The following is a 13,991-nucleotide window of genomic DNA, read 5'->3' as shown; positions in this document are numbered from 1 at the left end:
AGTAGCAGCAGCTCCCGTCCGTCTTCACACACACACACACCACACACACAAACATGCACACGCACACGCACACACATACACACGCACACACATACAAACACACACTGAATCAAACTCATCCGTCTGCAAACGTGTGTTGCAACATCTGTCAATCTATCTCATCGATCCTGCCCTGCCATCCATGATGTCCACATGCATGCACCCCTCCCTCCACTCCCCCCCATCTCCCCTGGCAACTGGAGGGAGAGAGGGAAAGAAAGAGAGAGGGAGGAGAGGATGATGGGGGGGGGGGTGGTATAAAATGCCATGGCAGGTACCTGTAAATGAACCAGACGCTCCTATTCACAGGGCCGAGCGACGGCCAGGAAGAAGAGAGGGAGAGGGAGAGGGAGAGATCCTCTTCGTCGCATGCCCCCATCGCCATTTCCTCCCCTCCCTCTCCTCCTCCTCCTTCTCCTGCTCCTTCTCCTTCTCGTCTTCCAGCGAGACAGCAGCAAGCGCGAGCCGCGAGAGAGGAGGAGGAGGAGAGGAGGAAGAGGAGGAGAGAGAGATGGAGGAAGGGAAAGGGAGAGGGCCGAGCTCTCCCAGCCCCTTCATACTTAAGACAGAGAGAGGAGGAATGGTAGAGAGAGAGAGAGAGAGAGAGAGAAAGAGAGAGAGAGAGAGAGAGAGAGAGAGAGAGAGAGAGAGAGTGAGATGGTTCGCTGTGACTGCGACACAGAAAGAGAGAGAGGGAGAGAAAGAAAGGGAGAGAGAAGAGGAGCAGGGAGAGAGGGAGGGGGGATAAGGTGACTTAAAAAAGGAGAGAAAGAGAAATGAGGTAATTTGTGGAGAGAGAGAGGGGTGATTGGGTTCCTTTGCAAGGGGCTTCACACACACACACAGACACATAACAGTCCAAACATTTGTGCGATCATGCACACAACCACCAAAACCACACACGCTTTCTTTTTTCTATCCTCCTCTCCAACTACATCCAATTTTCCTCACTCCCCCACTTCCCATAGATAATACTGTATGTATAGTATTCACTTTGTGAATCTGTCACTGTCATGATTCTCCATTCATAAAAATGGATGCGGCTGAGATAAATCTTTGCTATACAATACAGTCCTAACTGGAATAATTAATTCACAGGGGGAATGACAGGAGGCTTGTGAAGTTTGAAAGACTGAAGAGGTGTAATCACGTGAGATAACGATTAAAGACATGTATTATCATTATTATTATGTAATTACACAAAAAAGCTTACAAAAAGATTGGCTCTTATTTGTGCATAAATACGTCAGATCCCTCTGGAGCCTCTGCTGCTCCTGCTGTTATTGACCCCATGTGTCTTTAAATCACACCTGACTAACCTCACCCACCCACCCCTGTAACACACACACACACACACACACACACACACACACACACACACACACACACACACACACACACACACACACACACACACACACACACACACACACACACACACACACGCTGGCATGCACACAAACACACTCCCTTCACACATTAACTGTAAACAAAGCATGAATGAGAGGGTAGAGCGCGCAAAAAAGGGGTGGAGGGGGGAGGAGGAGGAGACGCATCGACGCAGACAGGAAGAGGCGAGAGGACAGAGAAACAGCTGGTGGATGAGTGGCGGAAGGAGGAAGAGGAGGAGGAGGAAGAGGAGGACAGAGAAAGAGAGGGGAGAGGTACAGATTCTCTCGAATGGGCACTCACATCATCTCTGTCAAAGCCTTCTTCCATGTATGTCCAAGTTGTCCTCTGTCGACTGGCCCTACCTCCCTCTACCCCTTGTTCTCTCTCTCACCCTCTTGCCTCCCTCCTGTATACGAGAATGATCACAACTCTTGTCCTCTCTCCCCTCTCATCTCTGCCTCTTTGCCTGTCTGCCTGCATGTCAGGGTATACCGCTGTGATTCTGTGAGTACAGTGTGTGTGTGTGTGTGTGTGTGTGTGTGTGTGTGTGTGTGTGTGTGTGTGTGTGTGTGTGTGTGTGTGTGTGTGTGTGCGTGTGTGTGTGTGCATGTGTGTGTGTGTGTGCATGCATGCATGCATGTGTGATGAGGGAGAGGGCATGAAAGAAAGAGAGAGAGATAGATAGATAGATAGATAGATAGATAGATAGATAGATAGATAGATAGAGGGGTAAGGGGGCTGGAGAGGAAACATAAAGAAGGTCCACATGATTGGGTATTCAGTGTGTGTGTGTGCGCACACGTGTGAGCATCTGTGCATCCATTTTACTGAACACGCCCTCTTAGATGCTGTTTTCCGTCTCTGCGTCGAATAAGGTGAAGTCGTACAAGTTCTATATTAATGAAAAACCATGTCAGCCAACTCCTATTTCACATATGCACAAGCATGTGTCTTACAAGAAACAAGAAGCCGCAGCAGCAGCGTTTAGCAGGATGCTCTGCCATGCTCCTCCAAACTGTGTGCTCGCTCGTCCTCATTTGACCCACTGTTGGCCCAAATGTGGTCTCACGTGGGCAGCAGCATGTACAGATTGTGTGGACTTGCTCGGTGCATCTGTGGCAAGGACACAGATCAGATGAACTGTCACTTTATTGAGAAAAACAATGTTGGAAGAGTTTTACTTCTAGCAAATGCAGCTTATGATTTCTAAATGCTTCCTTAATGTTTTAAAGAGCGCTAGGGATTTTTTTGTCTTTGAATGTGTTTTTCTTCTGCTTCCACTTATCTGCCAGGGATCAAGTGGCTGTTGTTCAAAAAAATGTATGTTCTTCAACTGAGCTTTGTTTTTTCTGTGACCTAAATACAGATTTAGAGGATTTTCTCCTATTAAAAGACGACCCTAGTTTGTGGAAGAAACTCTGCCCCCTCCACTGAGTCATTCAAAGCACAGGCTAGACCAACCTATTCCCTCTGGCATTTGACTAGTTAACAGGTCTTACATATTAGCTAATACATTGGTTATTTTAGTCAACTTTTGTTGTTTTAAATGTGCATAAATTGACTTGACTTGACTTAAAATAACACAGTGCTGGGAGAAACTCTCTAAATAAAAGATGTGTACATTAGCTAATGTTACGCTGACGACAATTTTAGCCAAAAAAGTAAATAAAGAAAATTGAATGTCTACATTCACACTATCAGCCACGTGAGGCTATGCTTTAGCACCGTTTTGAGCACAATGCTAACGATGCTAACATGCTGATCTGTAGTAGGAATTTATACCATGTTCACACAAAATCCGTGAATAAAGATGGACGACATGACAGATCCACAAAAGAAAAGTGTCTCACACACCACTTGGTGGCTGACTGCAGTATAGGTTATAAATCCTGCCTCCTCCATTTTAGTGGAAGGGACATGGACCAAACTAAAGTTTTTCCAAAAAGTTGATTTCTGTCATTTTAGGTGGTTCTTATCACACAGCTGTATGTTCAATTGTTTTTGATAAGTTTGGTTTTAATTAGCTATTTGATGCTATAAAAACAGGGTGAAACGTTGTGATTGACAGCTGAGACTGACTCACAATTGGTCGAGCGTGTGTATCGGCGGGGCCTTGCTACCGCAACTCCACCCCATCACTACTGCACAGACTCTTGCTTCAAATGATGTCACCAGAACAAGATGGCACAGCCCACATGCTAATATTTCTGCTTATTTTTGTACAGTGGGAGGAAGTCGAGACGTGTCGTCCATCTTTGCTCACAGTCCAAATGTTCACCCCCTTAGCTTAGAATGTTAGCATGTTAGAATGCTTAGAGGTGGTAATGGGAAATAAACAAAAGAACGGCTGTGGTTGAATGTTTTTAGTTAAGAATCTATGTTTTTGCAGAAACAATTCTTTTTTCTGCTAACGCTAAATGAGAAGTCATCAATATGTCTGGGGGAACCACAACCAATCCATCAAATAATATTTACATATTTCAATCTGGACCAAAGTGGAGGATCAAACTGACATTGCGATCGATAATACCAAATAATCTGAATCTTTGAGTCGTGGAAATTTATGTCAGCTGCTTTCGTCATCATAGACAAAATTATGTATATTACAACATGGCAGAGCTGCATCATCTTCTTTTTTTTCTTTCATGTTTGTGTCTCCTTATGTTGCAGAGACAACACAAACGATACACGTGTCTCTTTTCACTGAAACATGGGACGCCTTTCTTCTTCCCCCCAAGCTCCTCAACGCTCCTCTGCCTTTAGAGTGCCCTTCGGTGTATGACCTCCAGATGGAGACACCACAGGGGAGAGAGGGTGATAGAAAGAAAATTTAAAAAAGTACAGGGGGGTTAGCAATACAGTGATGAACAGAAAGCGAGGGAGGGATGCAGAGATGGTCAAGAGATGCAGCCAAATATAGAGGGATGAAAAGAGGGATAGGTGAGATATTACATGAAAAGATAAAGGCTGCAAAAGTAGGCCCGTGTGAGGGCGGCTCTGAGTCAGCTGTGCCCGACTGCTCGGCCAAACAAACTGTCTCGGGCTCCTTCTATGCTGCGGTACACACAGCTTTAATTATCCATGATGTGTGTGCTCGCGTGTGTGCAAACATAGTATGTGAGTCTGCATGGCTGAGTGTGTCGCATGCATGGAAATGTCACTGTTGATCAGAAGCACGTTAATAATAAATGATACCATGTGAATGGCTGAGAGAGAGAAAGGCTGTTAAAGGGAAGGATGAAGAGGAAATAAAACATGAAAAGAAAATAATGCAGGCCTTACAAAGAGAGCAGAGGAATTATAAAGAATGATGATGGGTGATAAAAGAGGGAAAGAGAGAGGGAAAGAGAGAGACATTTCACATAAATGAATCATGTGATTGACAATGGCTTTATTTCTATGTAAATAATTCTCTCTCTTTGCTCAGCCCTGGAGCTGTCCTGGACACTGAAATGAGTTTGCTTAGGAGCGACACCACCCTTGCCGCGATGCAGATGCAAGGCATTAAAGGGAATGCCATTACATCAGTCTCACTAAATGAGGAGAAGTCACATGGCCACAGTCAATACAGGAGAGTTGTACGCACTTGTGAGTCAACAGATCACCTCCAGAGGGTCTCGAAAAAAATGTGGGTCGATGTTCAAAAAGCTGAATAAGAACATTTTCTAGCAACGCTCAACTGCAGTTCCACAGATATAGCAACTACATCCTAAGCAGGAATAAATGTGTAAGACTTGATCCTGGTTTTGCAGTTGGTGGATGAATATCTGTATCAGCAGCCGTGCAGCTTCATGGTTCTGTGGACTGGAGTCCTGTCGTCTGTCTATATCTGCTGCGGCTCAATTACCAACCAGCATTACCGCAGGACAAGCAAACAGCCCATTCCAAACAGGCAGGTCTACAACGGGCACTGCACTAGTTAATACGAAACGCATAATGACCTGCTGTTAAAAGTAAAAGCTCTCAGCTGCTGTTCTGAGATTTCTGTGATACATATGCATCAGTTCAAACAGGGTGGGCATCAAGGTCAGTGGTGGTCATCTGGTGATTTCATAACATTGATCAACACAAAGAAGTTTCACACTTAGTCATCAGTGGTCTGAAAGAACCTTCGCCATTACTTCGTAGTTCAGCCCACCTAAAAACTGCAGCCTGGCAACACGGCTCTGCACCTCGGAGCCAAAAGGACAGACACACAGGGCAAGCAATTGACTCTAAAACCCAGATGTGACAAAAAAAAACGTGGCAAAACCAACCAGTCAAAACTCAGCTGGTCAACCTCTGCCTCGAGGATGACTCCAGTACCAGAGCAGGCGCATCGGCCTCTAGACCTGAGGCAGTGAATCCTTGCACATCGTCGTCCTGCCGCATGAATCAACAACACATCACACAAAGCAGTGGACACACTGGAACTTATGAATCACTGCATGAATAATCTTATCTGGCTAGATGTGTACAGTATGTTGGCATACAAGTAAATCCACTGTCAGCATCTGCTGTGTGTCTCAACAGTGGAGCAGTGAGGTCGCAATGAAAAGGTTGTCAGTTTGAGTTCCAGTATCCAGTCCATGCATCACACACTTTACTAAAACCGTTGTCTCCTTATTAACCTACTGAGATACTCAGTGGACAAAAGTAGGAGGAGATCAGGTGAATAATATCTGAATATCTTTGACCCCTACCACTCAACATGTGTACATGCAAGTACATGACACTTACCTGGGAGCGTCAAAGCTGTCGTAGGATCCCACCGTGTAATGACGGAACAACCGTTTGGCTCTTTCTCCACGGCTCTCTGAAACCAGAAAAACAACAGGAACCGACATTTAATCGGATTACACAGCTACTGTTCACCGACTTAACGATCATTGGAAATATCCAGCATTGGAGCATCGCTCTTCCACAAGTTGCCTTTGGGATCTGCAACCTACAGCTCCGACGACTATGTGCATTAGTAGAGGGAGAAAAAGAACAATTTAATCACTTATAACTGACAAATATTTGTATGAATCAAATGTTTAAATGGAAAAAATGTAATTCCAGATTTGCTGTTTTCCTTTTATTTATGTCACTGTCACTCAAATTGGGTTTTCAAATGTTGGTTGGACAAAACAAGAAATGTGTATGTTACTTTGGGCTCAGAGGAGTTGCTAGCATCCTATATATAGAAAGAGATATATCTATATATCTTGATATATACTGTATATGCTTTTAGAATCTGGGGATGGTAACAATTACCTAATGAAATGTCAAAATCAGGTCATTTTAGAACATAGGACAAGATGGAGAATATCGCTTGTATGTTTAAGACGCGTTTAATACTTTTGTTTACTGTACCTTATTTTTGTATTTGGTGCTAACTGACATGTTAGCATGTGATCACATTAATGCTTGATGGTGAACATGGTATCTACCCAATTTCAGCATATTAATTTTGTCAGTGAGCATTTTAGCCTCACATTTAATTAGTATTAAATATAATTACCTCGTTAACCTTGTTTAATTCTATAGTCAGCCAAAAATTGCCTCTGGGAATTCCTGATGAATCACCTTCACAGTACCTGAGGCCACTGTGACCTTGACCTTCGACCTTTGACCACCAAAATCAAAAAATCCTTCTGCCCAATTTGAAGGGATTCCCTCATGGTGTCCGTCCATCCATCCATCCCACTCTGGTGAGGAGGGATGGATAATGCAAGGGCATGATAATGGAGGGCGTAACAATACTATCAGTTGCAGACTAGATTTACTAGCAGCCTCTTGTCTTTGATGTGCATGGTCACATAGGGTCAAAACTAGCATCTTGACAGAGGCTAAACCAGTTGAAAATTCACAATATTCAGATAAATGTGAAACTCTGTATTAAAAGGTGCATTTTTCCCACTGAAGTGATGCAGGGGGGTTTTCTTGATGACCCTGTTGTGTAGGCATGTGCGTGTATGTTTATCTGTGCGCGTGTGGCCGGCTGTGATCACCTGATCGGTTGTCTTGGCTCCGAAGCATCACTTCCTCCACACAGTCGGAGGGGAACCAGCCTGTGCGACCTCTGACCGTCCCCTCCCAGTAACCACCCTCGCCAACACTCAACACTAGAGGGACGGAGGGAGGGATGGAGGAAGGGTGGGGGTGCAGGAAAGACCAGCGTGTCAGAGGAAAAAGGGCGACTTGTCTCTCACACACAGATAATAGTGAGAAATGAATAAACACGCACATAAAAAGACGACGACAACATTACACACACAGAAAAGAAATAATATGGATACACACACACGGACATGCAAACCTCCTACATACTCACCAAGACATACATACCTGGCGACACCTTAGACTCACTCACAAACACACACATATTCATACCTGCAGACATTGAATACAGACATATACAGAGACCTTACACTCATGTTAGGGAAATGACTTACAAACTCATCTGAAGACACTTCTCCTGGCCTGGATACTGATCTGTCTCCATGCACACTCACCATTTATATACCAGTGTCGAGGTTGATTCGTTTTGAGTATTTGAAGTAAGATTTTCGCATTAATTATCAAGAGATTTTATTATATTCAAAAGATGCTTGGTTGGTAAAATGCACATATGCACTTTCTAGCTCTGAGTGATAAAGACTTCTGTCTGTTAAAGGTAAAAAAACGTTTGCCTGGCTCTCTTCAAATGCAACCAAATCCCTCTACCGCCATTGTTAAATCCGTGCAACAGACGGAAAGATGTGAGTGTAATACTCAACTTCTTATCCCACACTCTCTGAAACAAAGCAAATTTCATAGATTGTCAAACTTCTGCATTTAGCTTCGTTAAATAAGTTTTACTGGTATGAAGCTTTTTTTAAATCTCATCTACTCTTTTGGTTTTCTGGTCTGAACGTTGCCCAAAAGGTTGAATCTCACCACAGTCATCAGCTGCCCGCCCATTTAACATGTGGGAGGAAAACGCTCAAGAGTGATGAACAAAACGTCTGTGGGATGCTCATGTTGCATTCTTTGCCCTGTGTTTTATTCATGTTTGTATATATGTGCACGTTGACAAACCAGTGGTATAACTGAGCTGTGTTTGCTTTGGATGAAATTGTTAGCGATGGTGTTGTGGTCACCTGATATTTACCTAAAGGAGGTTATGTTTTTACCCCTGTCCGTTTGTTCGTTTGTGAATAAGATCACCCAATATCTACTGAATGGATTACCACAAAACTCAGTAGAAGGATGTGGTGTTGGTCAGGGAAGAATTCATTGAATTTTGGTGTGGAATTGGATCAGGGGACAGATCTAAGAATTGTTTTCCCACTTTCTGTAACACCGATTTTCATCTCGTCTCAGAGAATGATTCATAAATCTTGATTTTAAAAAAATCTGCCATGTTTAGGGGACTAATATTTATGAGTGAGATCCAAATAAAAATCCAGACCTACTGAATTTAAATGTGGTTACATAAGGTTGGCTGCCTTGGTGGAGAGATGCACTCCACTGAGTTCTTTCTGAAAACTGTTGACCCTCTACAGTCGGCAGTTTACTAATTATTAGGAACGATGTGGGGCTATGTTCTGAGCCCAAACAGAGACACTGCACTATGCGAGTTGCATATTTTCAAGGTAACATTGCTTTGCATGTGTGTGGCTATGAAAACTGCATGTCAGAGTCACGTAAACGTTTTTTTAATTGACACATTTTGTTGTTACAGAGCCTATTTCCCCTTCCACACACCTCTGCAGGTGCTTTGACAGAGCAGAGGCTCACTGTGTTTCATGTCATGTTCGTACCAGGTTTATACAACAGCACAAACACTGAGTCCCAACCAGAAAGACACTTTCAGCTCACATGGAAGACAAAATGCAGTATTATGCTCCAGCACGCAGACATATGTACACACACACATACACAGATTGTCCTGATGTAAAAGAACGCGGACATACTCACCTTTGACCCTGTCCCCCTTACTGAAGCTGATTTCTCGCTCTCCCTGTGCAGAGTGCGCTCGAGTGGCGACAAAGACTCGTCCTGGGACGGCGCTGTACAGGCGTCGGCGCTGCCCTGCCGTTTGCGTGGGGGTGCTGGCAGGAGCAGGCCTAGGTGGGCAGGAGCAGAAGTATACACAGCAATTACAAACTATGAATCAACAGACTTAAAGCACAAAACTGCAAGAAGTAGTTACAAATGAAAAGGAGAATTTTGTATATTATTAAAACTGCTCGAGGTGAAGCTAGTTGGAACTTCTTTATATAGTGTTGGATGGTGTAATTTATTTCAATGTATTATACTTAATTAACTTATTGAATACTAGTCACTATACATACCCCTATCGAATAGAAAGTACAAAAGCTCCTTTTGAAACATGATGGTAGCATAAACTCAATAATAAGCATCTCTAAATTTTACTTAAATAAAATAAAATAGGAGAGAGAAAGGGAATTTATTCTTCCAATCATAGATACTTTTTTTAGAATGAATGAAAGCTCATCTCAACATGAAAGATAACAAAGACATTGGCCCAGACAGGTTCTCTTTCCTGTTTGGGAGGGGAGGGTGAGGTGAGTGGTATTTAGCTGCAACATGCAACTTCACCACTAGATGTCACTAAATCCTACAAACGTTTAACCACTTTACTTTGTGGCCTTGCTGTAGATTAGATCCATTTAAAATGTTTTTAAGACATTGAATAGAAACACCTCAGCCTCCTCCACTCACCCCTGCCTCCGACTCTGCCTGCTCCGGTCCTCCTTGTCACCGATCCTCCCTCTTGACGGAGAACGTGTCCTCGCTCCTCTGGGACTGCTGGAGCTCCGCAGGGTACCAGTGTGTTTATAGCCCTGCAGGAGAGAGAGACAATTAAAGATATTTACATGTTATATTAACATTATTTTACTGTCATCTGCCCTATCAGAAATATTCTGGTTTACATCAATGCAGTTGAGGCTTTCAAATCAACAGCTAGACCAAATATTCAATGTGTGACGAAAAATGTGTTTTGAAAAAAAAGAAAAAATTGTCATTGTATTTGCAATGTTGACAAATTTTTGTAAATTCTTTTTACAACGATGTTTCAATATCAACATTATTTTTGTTGAGTAATTTTTTTTTCTTTGTAATTTTCTAACGTAGTTTAAATTCACTTAATTTGATTATTAGTAATTCTAACTTTAGTTTTTTTCTATTTGTCTATCAATTGATCTCACTATAATTTTTTTCTAACGATCAACCTTTATTACTCGAATATTATTTATCAAAAAGCATATGTCACCAATAGGTGGACCGCGGTCCGACTCAGGACACAGACGCTGTTCTATATGGACCCATATAAAACCTGGCAGCATCATAGACTGTACATAAAGATGGCCGTTGTGTCCCTGACGTCACCCGTTGGTTTCTGAAGAGGGAAAATGAGGCTCTCAGTGGGCTGATCGCAGTCATCACAACAAACTTAACTAGAGGTAAGTTACCCTGAAATTATACAACAACAAAACCTATTGATTTATCTATGATCATAATCATACCACATGTGTCAAGTGGTTTTTAATATGTAATTGTGGTAATTAACCAATGACTCAACACGTCTAATCAACAGACTGAAGCAAGTTTACTACCTCAGTCTAAGTTTTCTCATCACTTTAGTAGAGAGTTGTGTGTTTAGTTGTCACTTGATTGTAATTATAGGTTAATATTAATAAGCTACACGTGTAGGTTGCATGTGATAGTAACTATGTTTCAGAAATGTTCTAAAACAGGCTTGTATAACCACCATTACTATTATCACCTGGTTTATTTAGCCTGTTATGGAATTTACAGTGAATTAGACTCAGTGCAGATGTGTAATGGCAGTTTAGATGTGATTATAATCTCCACACACTGCAGTTGTAAACACTTCTCATATTTATTATATATGTATCTGTTTTCACACTGAGAGAAGTCGAGGGACTTGATCTGGGCTGTTATCAACAGCACTGTCACAACCCGGCTCAAAGCTGGACAAAGTAGGGAAGACCACACACAAGCTTAACCTAAAAAGAAGTTTATTTAAGGAAAGGTAAATGTAGAAATCAATATACAACCAAAACCAAATGCTGTGGAAGCCATGGGGGAGACACAGACTTGCTGAATGTCACCAGTTTATATACTGTTGACTGCAGCACCTGATGTCCTCAGCATCCGCTGTGGCAGCAGCAACATGGTGGAGATCAATGCACAAGCTTTCGTCTGCACAACACTTCATGTGTGGCAGTCATTGTGTCATGGATAATATTGAGTCAATTTCTATATTCATAATGGTTGGTAATAAAAAAAGAACATTGTTATTACAACAATGTTCATCTTTTACTTTCTGATTTGATACACTTGAGATAAAAAAAACTGTTTTGTTATTTTTCTTCTTTGCACGGTCAGCACAGCTGTGTCCTTCAGGCTCGTCCGTCCCTAATAAAATGACAGGAAACATAAAAGTATGGCATTATTGCAGAGGAAGTTTTTGGCCTTATATTCTGTGGATATTCAACTATGTGTATGAATATAGTTTTGGATTAAACAGTGTACTACCAAGACAATGAATGTGCAGGATGGAGTTCTTCCACATTCAAACTATTGCATATATAATGTAATGCATTGTGTATTATGTGCGATACTTTGCTTTGATTGTTACTAAGTTATGAAAACAGGTCTGTACCTGGAGTCAGTGCTGGAGTGATGACTCTCAGTGTTCAGTCTGGTTGGATTCCAGCTGCAGGCTGTCTGAGTCACCTAGAGGAAAACTTTACACGAAAACACAGATATGTAAAGTCATACATGTGCCAGGTTAACTCCTTCACAGACTTTTACATGATAAAAATAAAAGTTTATTACTTCAAAGTTCATCAGATCATAATCACTTCACTTCAGCTTAGGAAATAGGTGGACATCAGCCTCAGGTTCTCTCTGTGACTGTCTATTCTCGTAAAGTTACACTACCTATGATTCATTTATACGTGACAAACAAATACATTATTCTGCATGTTCACTTATTTTAACACACCAATGACAGATTCAGTAAAGTCTTAAAAGGAACTTAGTCTCCAAACACACACAGTCGCCTTCAGTTTAAAAGTTGTATCACCACAAACTCTAATGCTTCTCTCTGCCATGTGGACCGGTTCATGTCAGTGTAATAACTCCGGTACGGCCCCGTTAGCATCAACATTACTGCTGTTTTCTTGCCTGGAGGCTAGCTGAGCTAAGCTAACAAGCCAGGTACAGCGACACCGATACCTGCTCATCACCACTAACACATAAATAAAATACTATATTTTACTTACCACAGAAACTGGACCACAGACGTCTTCGACTTCTCCGTCGGGACAAGCAGCTGAACATCAAACCATATTATTCATCCGATATGTGAGTGAAAACTTCTCCACAGACTTGGGTCGTGTTCAGTTACGGAGATTAGCCTGTTAGCTCAGGTGAAGCCGAGCAGGCAACAGGCTAGAAGCCTAATCATTCTATTATTAGAGTCCACTTCAGTTCAGTGTGAAAATTAATAATACTATTGAATTGTACTTACTTTATTTTATTTGACAGTCAGTCTTTGACTTCATACAGACATTGATACAACCACTACGTTACTTCAAGATTGTTTTTTGATATACTGCTAAACTTGAATTTACACAGTGTTTTGATATTCCTAATGTACTTGAATTATTTTTTTTTAATTTTACTTTGGTTTTCAGTAATTTTGTTGTTGGACAGCTTTATGCAGATTGATATATTCCTTTTACTTGAATGGAACAAGCTCTTGCACTTTTGCATTTTATTTTGGAGAGATATGGGACTGTAAAAGGCAGATTAGCAGTTCACACTGGGCTGTTTTTGTTGTGGAATAATGCCATGCAGTGCATACTTAGTTTTTTGTCAGATTTGTTTGTATTTAAGAGAAGAGAAATAAATATAAATGACACAATTTTTTACACTTTATTTTGGATAAATTAATTATTATATTAATCGAGTAAAAAAAATTATCATTATAAAAGATTATTATTAGATTAATCAAAAATTCTTCATTAGATTAATTGATGAATCGGAAAAAGAATCGTGAATTAATTGAATTTAAACTGACTCGTGTCCACCTGTCATTGTGTTTCTGTCGTTGTGTTTCTGTCATTGTGATACAGAAACAGTATAAAAACACCTGCTACAACGTTTCACATATTGACTTTATATAACTTTCTGTAAACTGCACAACCTTTTTTCACCTTCCCACAGAGTGAACTGCAGCTGAAACCTTTCATTCGTCTGAGACACAGCACCTTCTAGTGTTTAAAGCTCAGTACTACATCAAAGTGTTGGCACAGAGTGGTTTGACTTTGCAGTGAGATAAAAATGGACTCAAAGTAAAATGTTATATATGATGGTTGGTCTACAATCTGAGTTATGAACGTATATTTACTTGATCAAAATGTCACCCCCTGGAAAACTCAGTGTGTGACACAAATTTGACCAAGATTGCCCTTTCCTCTAATTATTTTGACAACTGAAACATCTAATTTGATTTTCTGCATCAAAATACTCACAGTAATACACAGATCATA

The 13,991-nt window shown here is 41.4% G+C and overlaps 1 protein-coding gene across 5 annotated transcripts in view; it reads right to left on the bottom strand.

Moving 5' to 3' along the window:
• The window catches only part of shank1 (SH3 and multiple ankyrin repeat domains 1), an 86,630-nt gene that overhangs the window by 23,612 nt on the left and 49,027 nt on the right, over window positions 1-13,991 (bottom strand). For all 5 annotated transcript variants that reach the window (XM_034594190.1, XM_034594193.1, XM_034594194.1 and 2 more), the window contains exons 12-15: window positions 10,126-10,247; window positions 9,358-9,506; window positions 7,407-7,520; window positions 6,151-6,226 (exon numbers count right to left, since the gene is read on the bottom strand). In XM_034594190.1, the coding sequence (XP_034450081.1) occupies window positions 6,151-6,226; window positions 7,407-7,520; window positions 9,358-9,506; window positions 10,126-10,247 (461 nt within the window). The remainder of the gene's footprint in view (window positions 1-6,150; window positions 6,227-7,406; window positions 7,521-9,357; window positions 9,507-10,125; window positions 10,248-13,991) is intronic.

This window comes from Hippoglossus hippoglossus, chromosome 8, assembly GCF_009819705.1.
Source record: "Hippoglossus hippoglossus isolate fHipHip1 chromosome 8, fHipHip1.pri, whole genome shotgun sequence".
NCBI classification, from domain to species: domain Eukaryota; kingdom Metazoa; phylum Chordata; class Actinopteri; order Pleuronectiformes; family Pleuronectidae; genus Hippoglossus; species Hippoglossus hippoglossus.
Note: the sequence above shows the minus strand (reverse complement) of the source record. Positions and strands in the feature narration are given on the sequence as shown.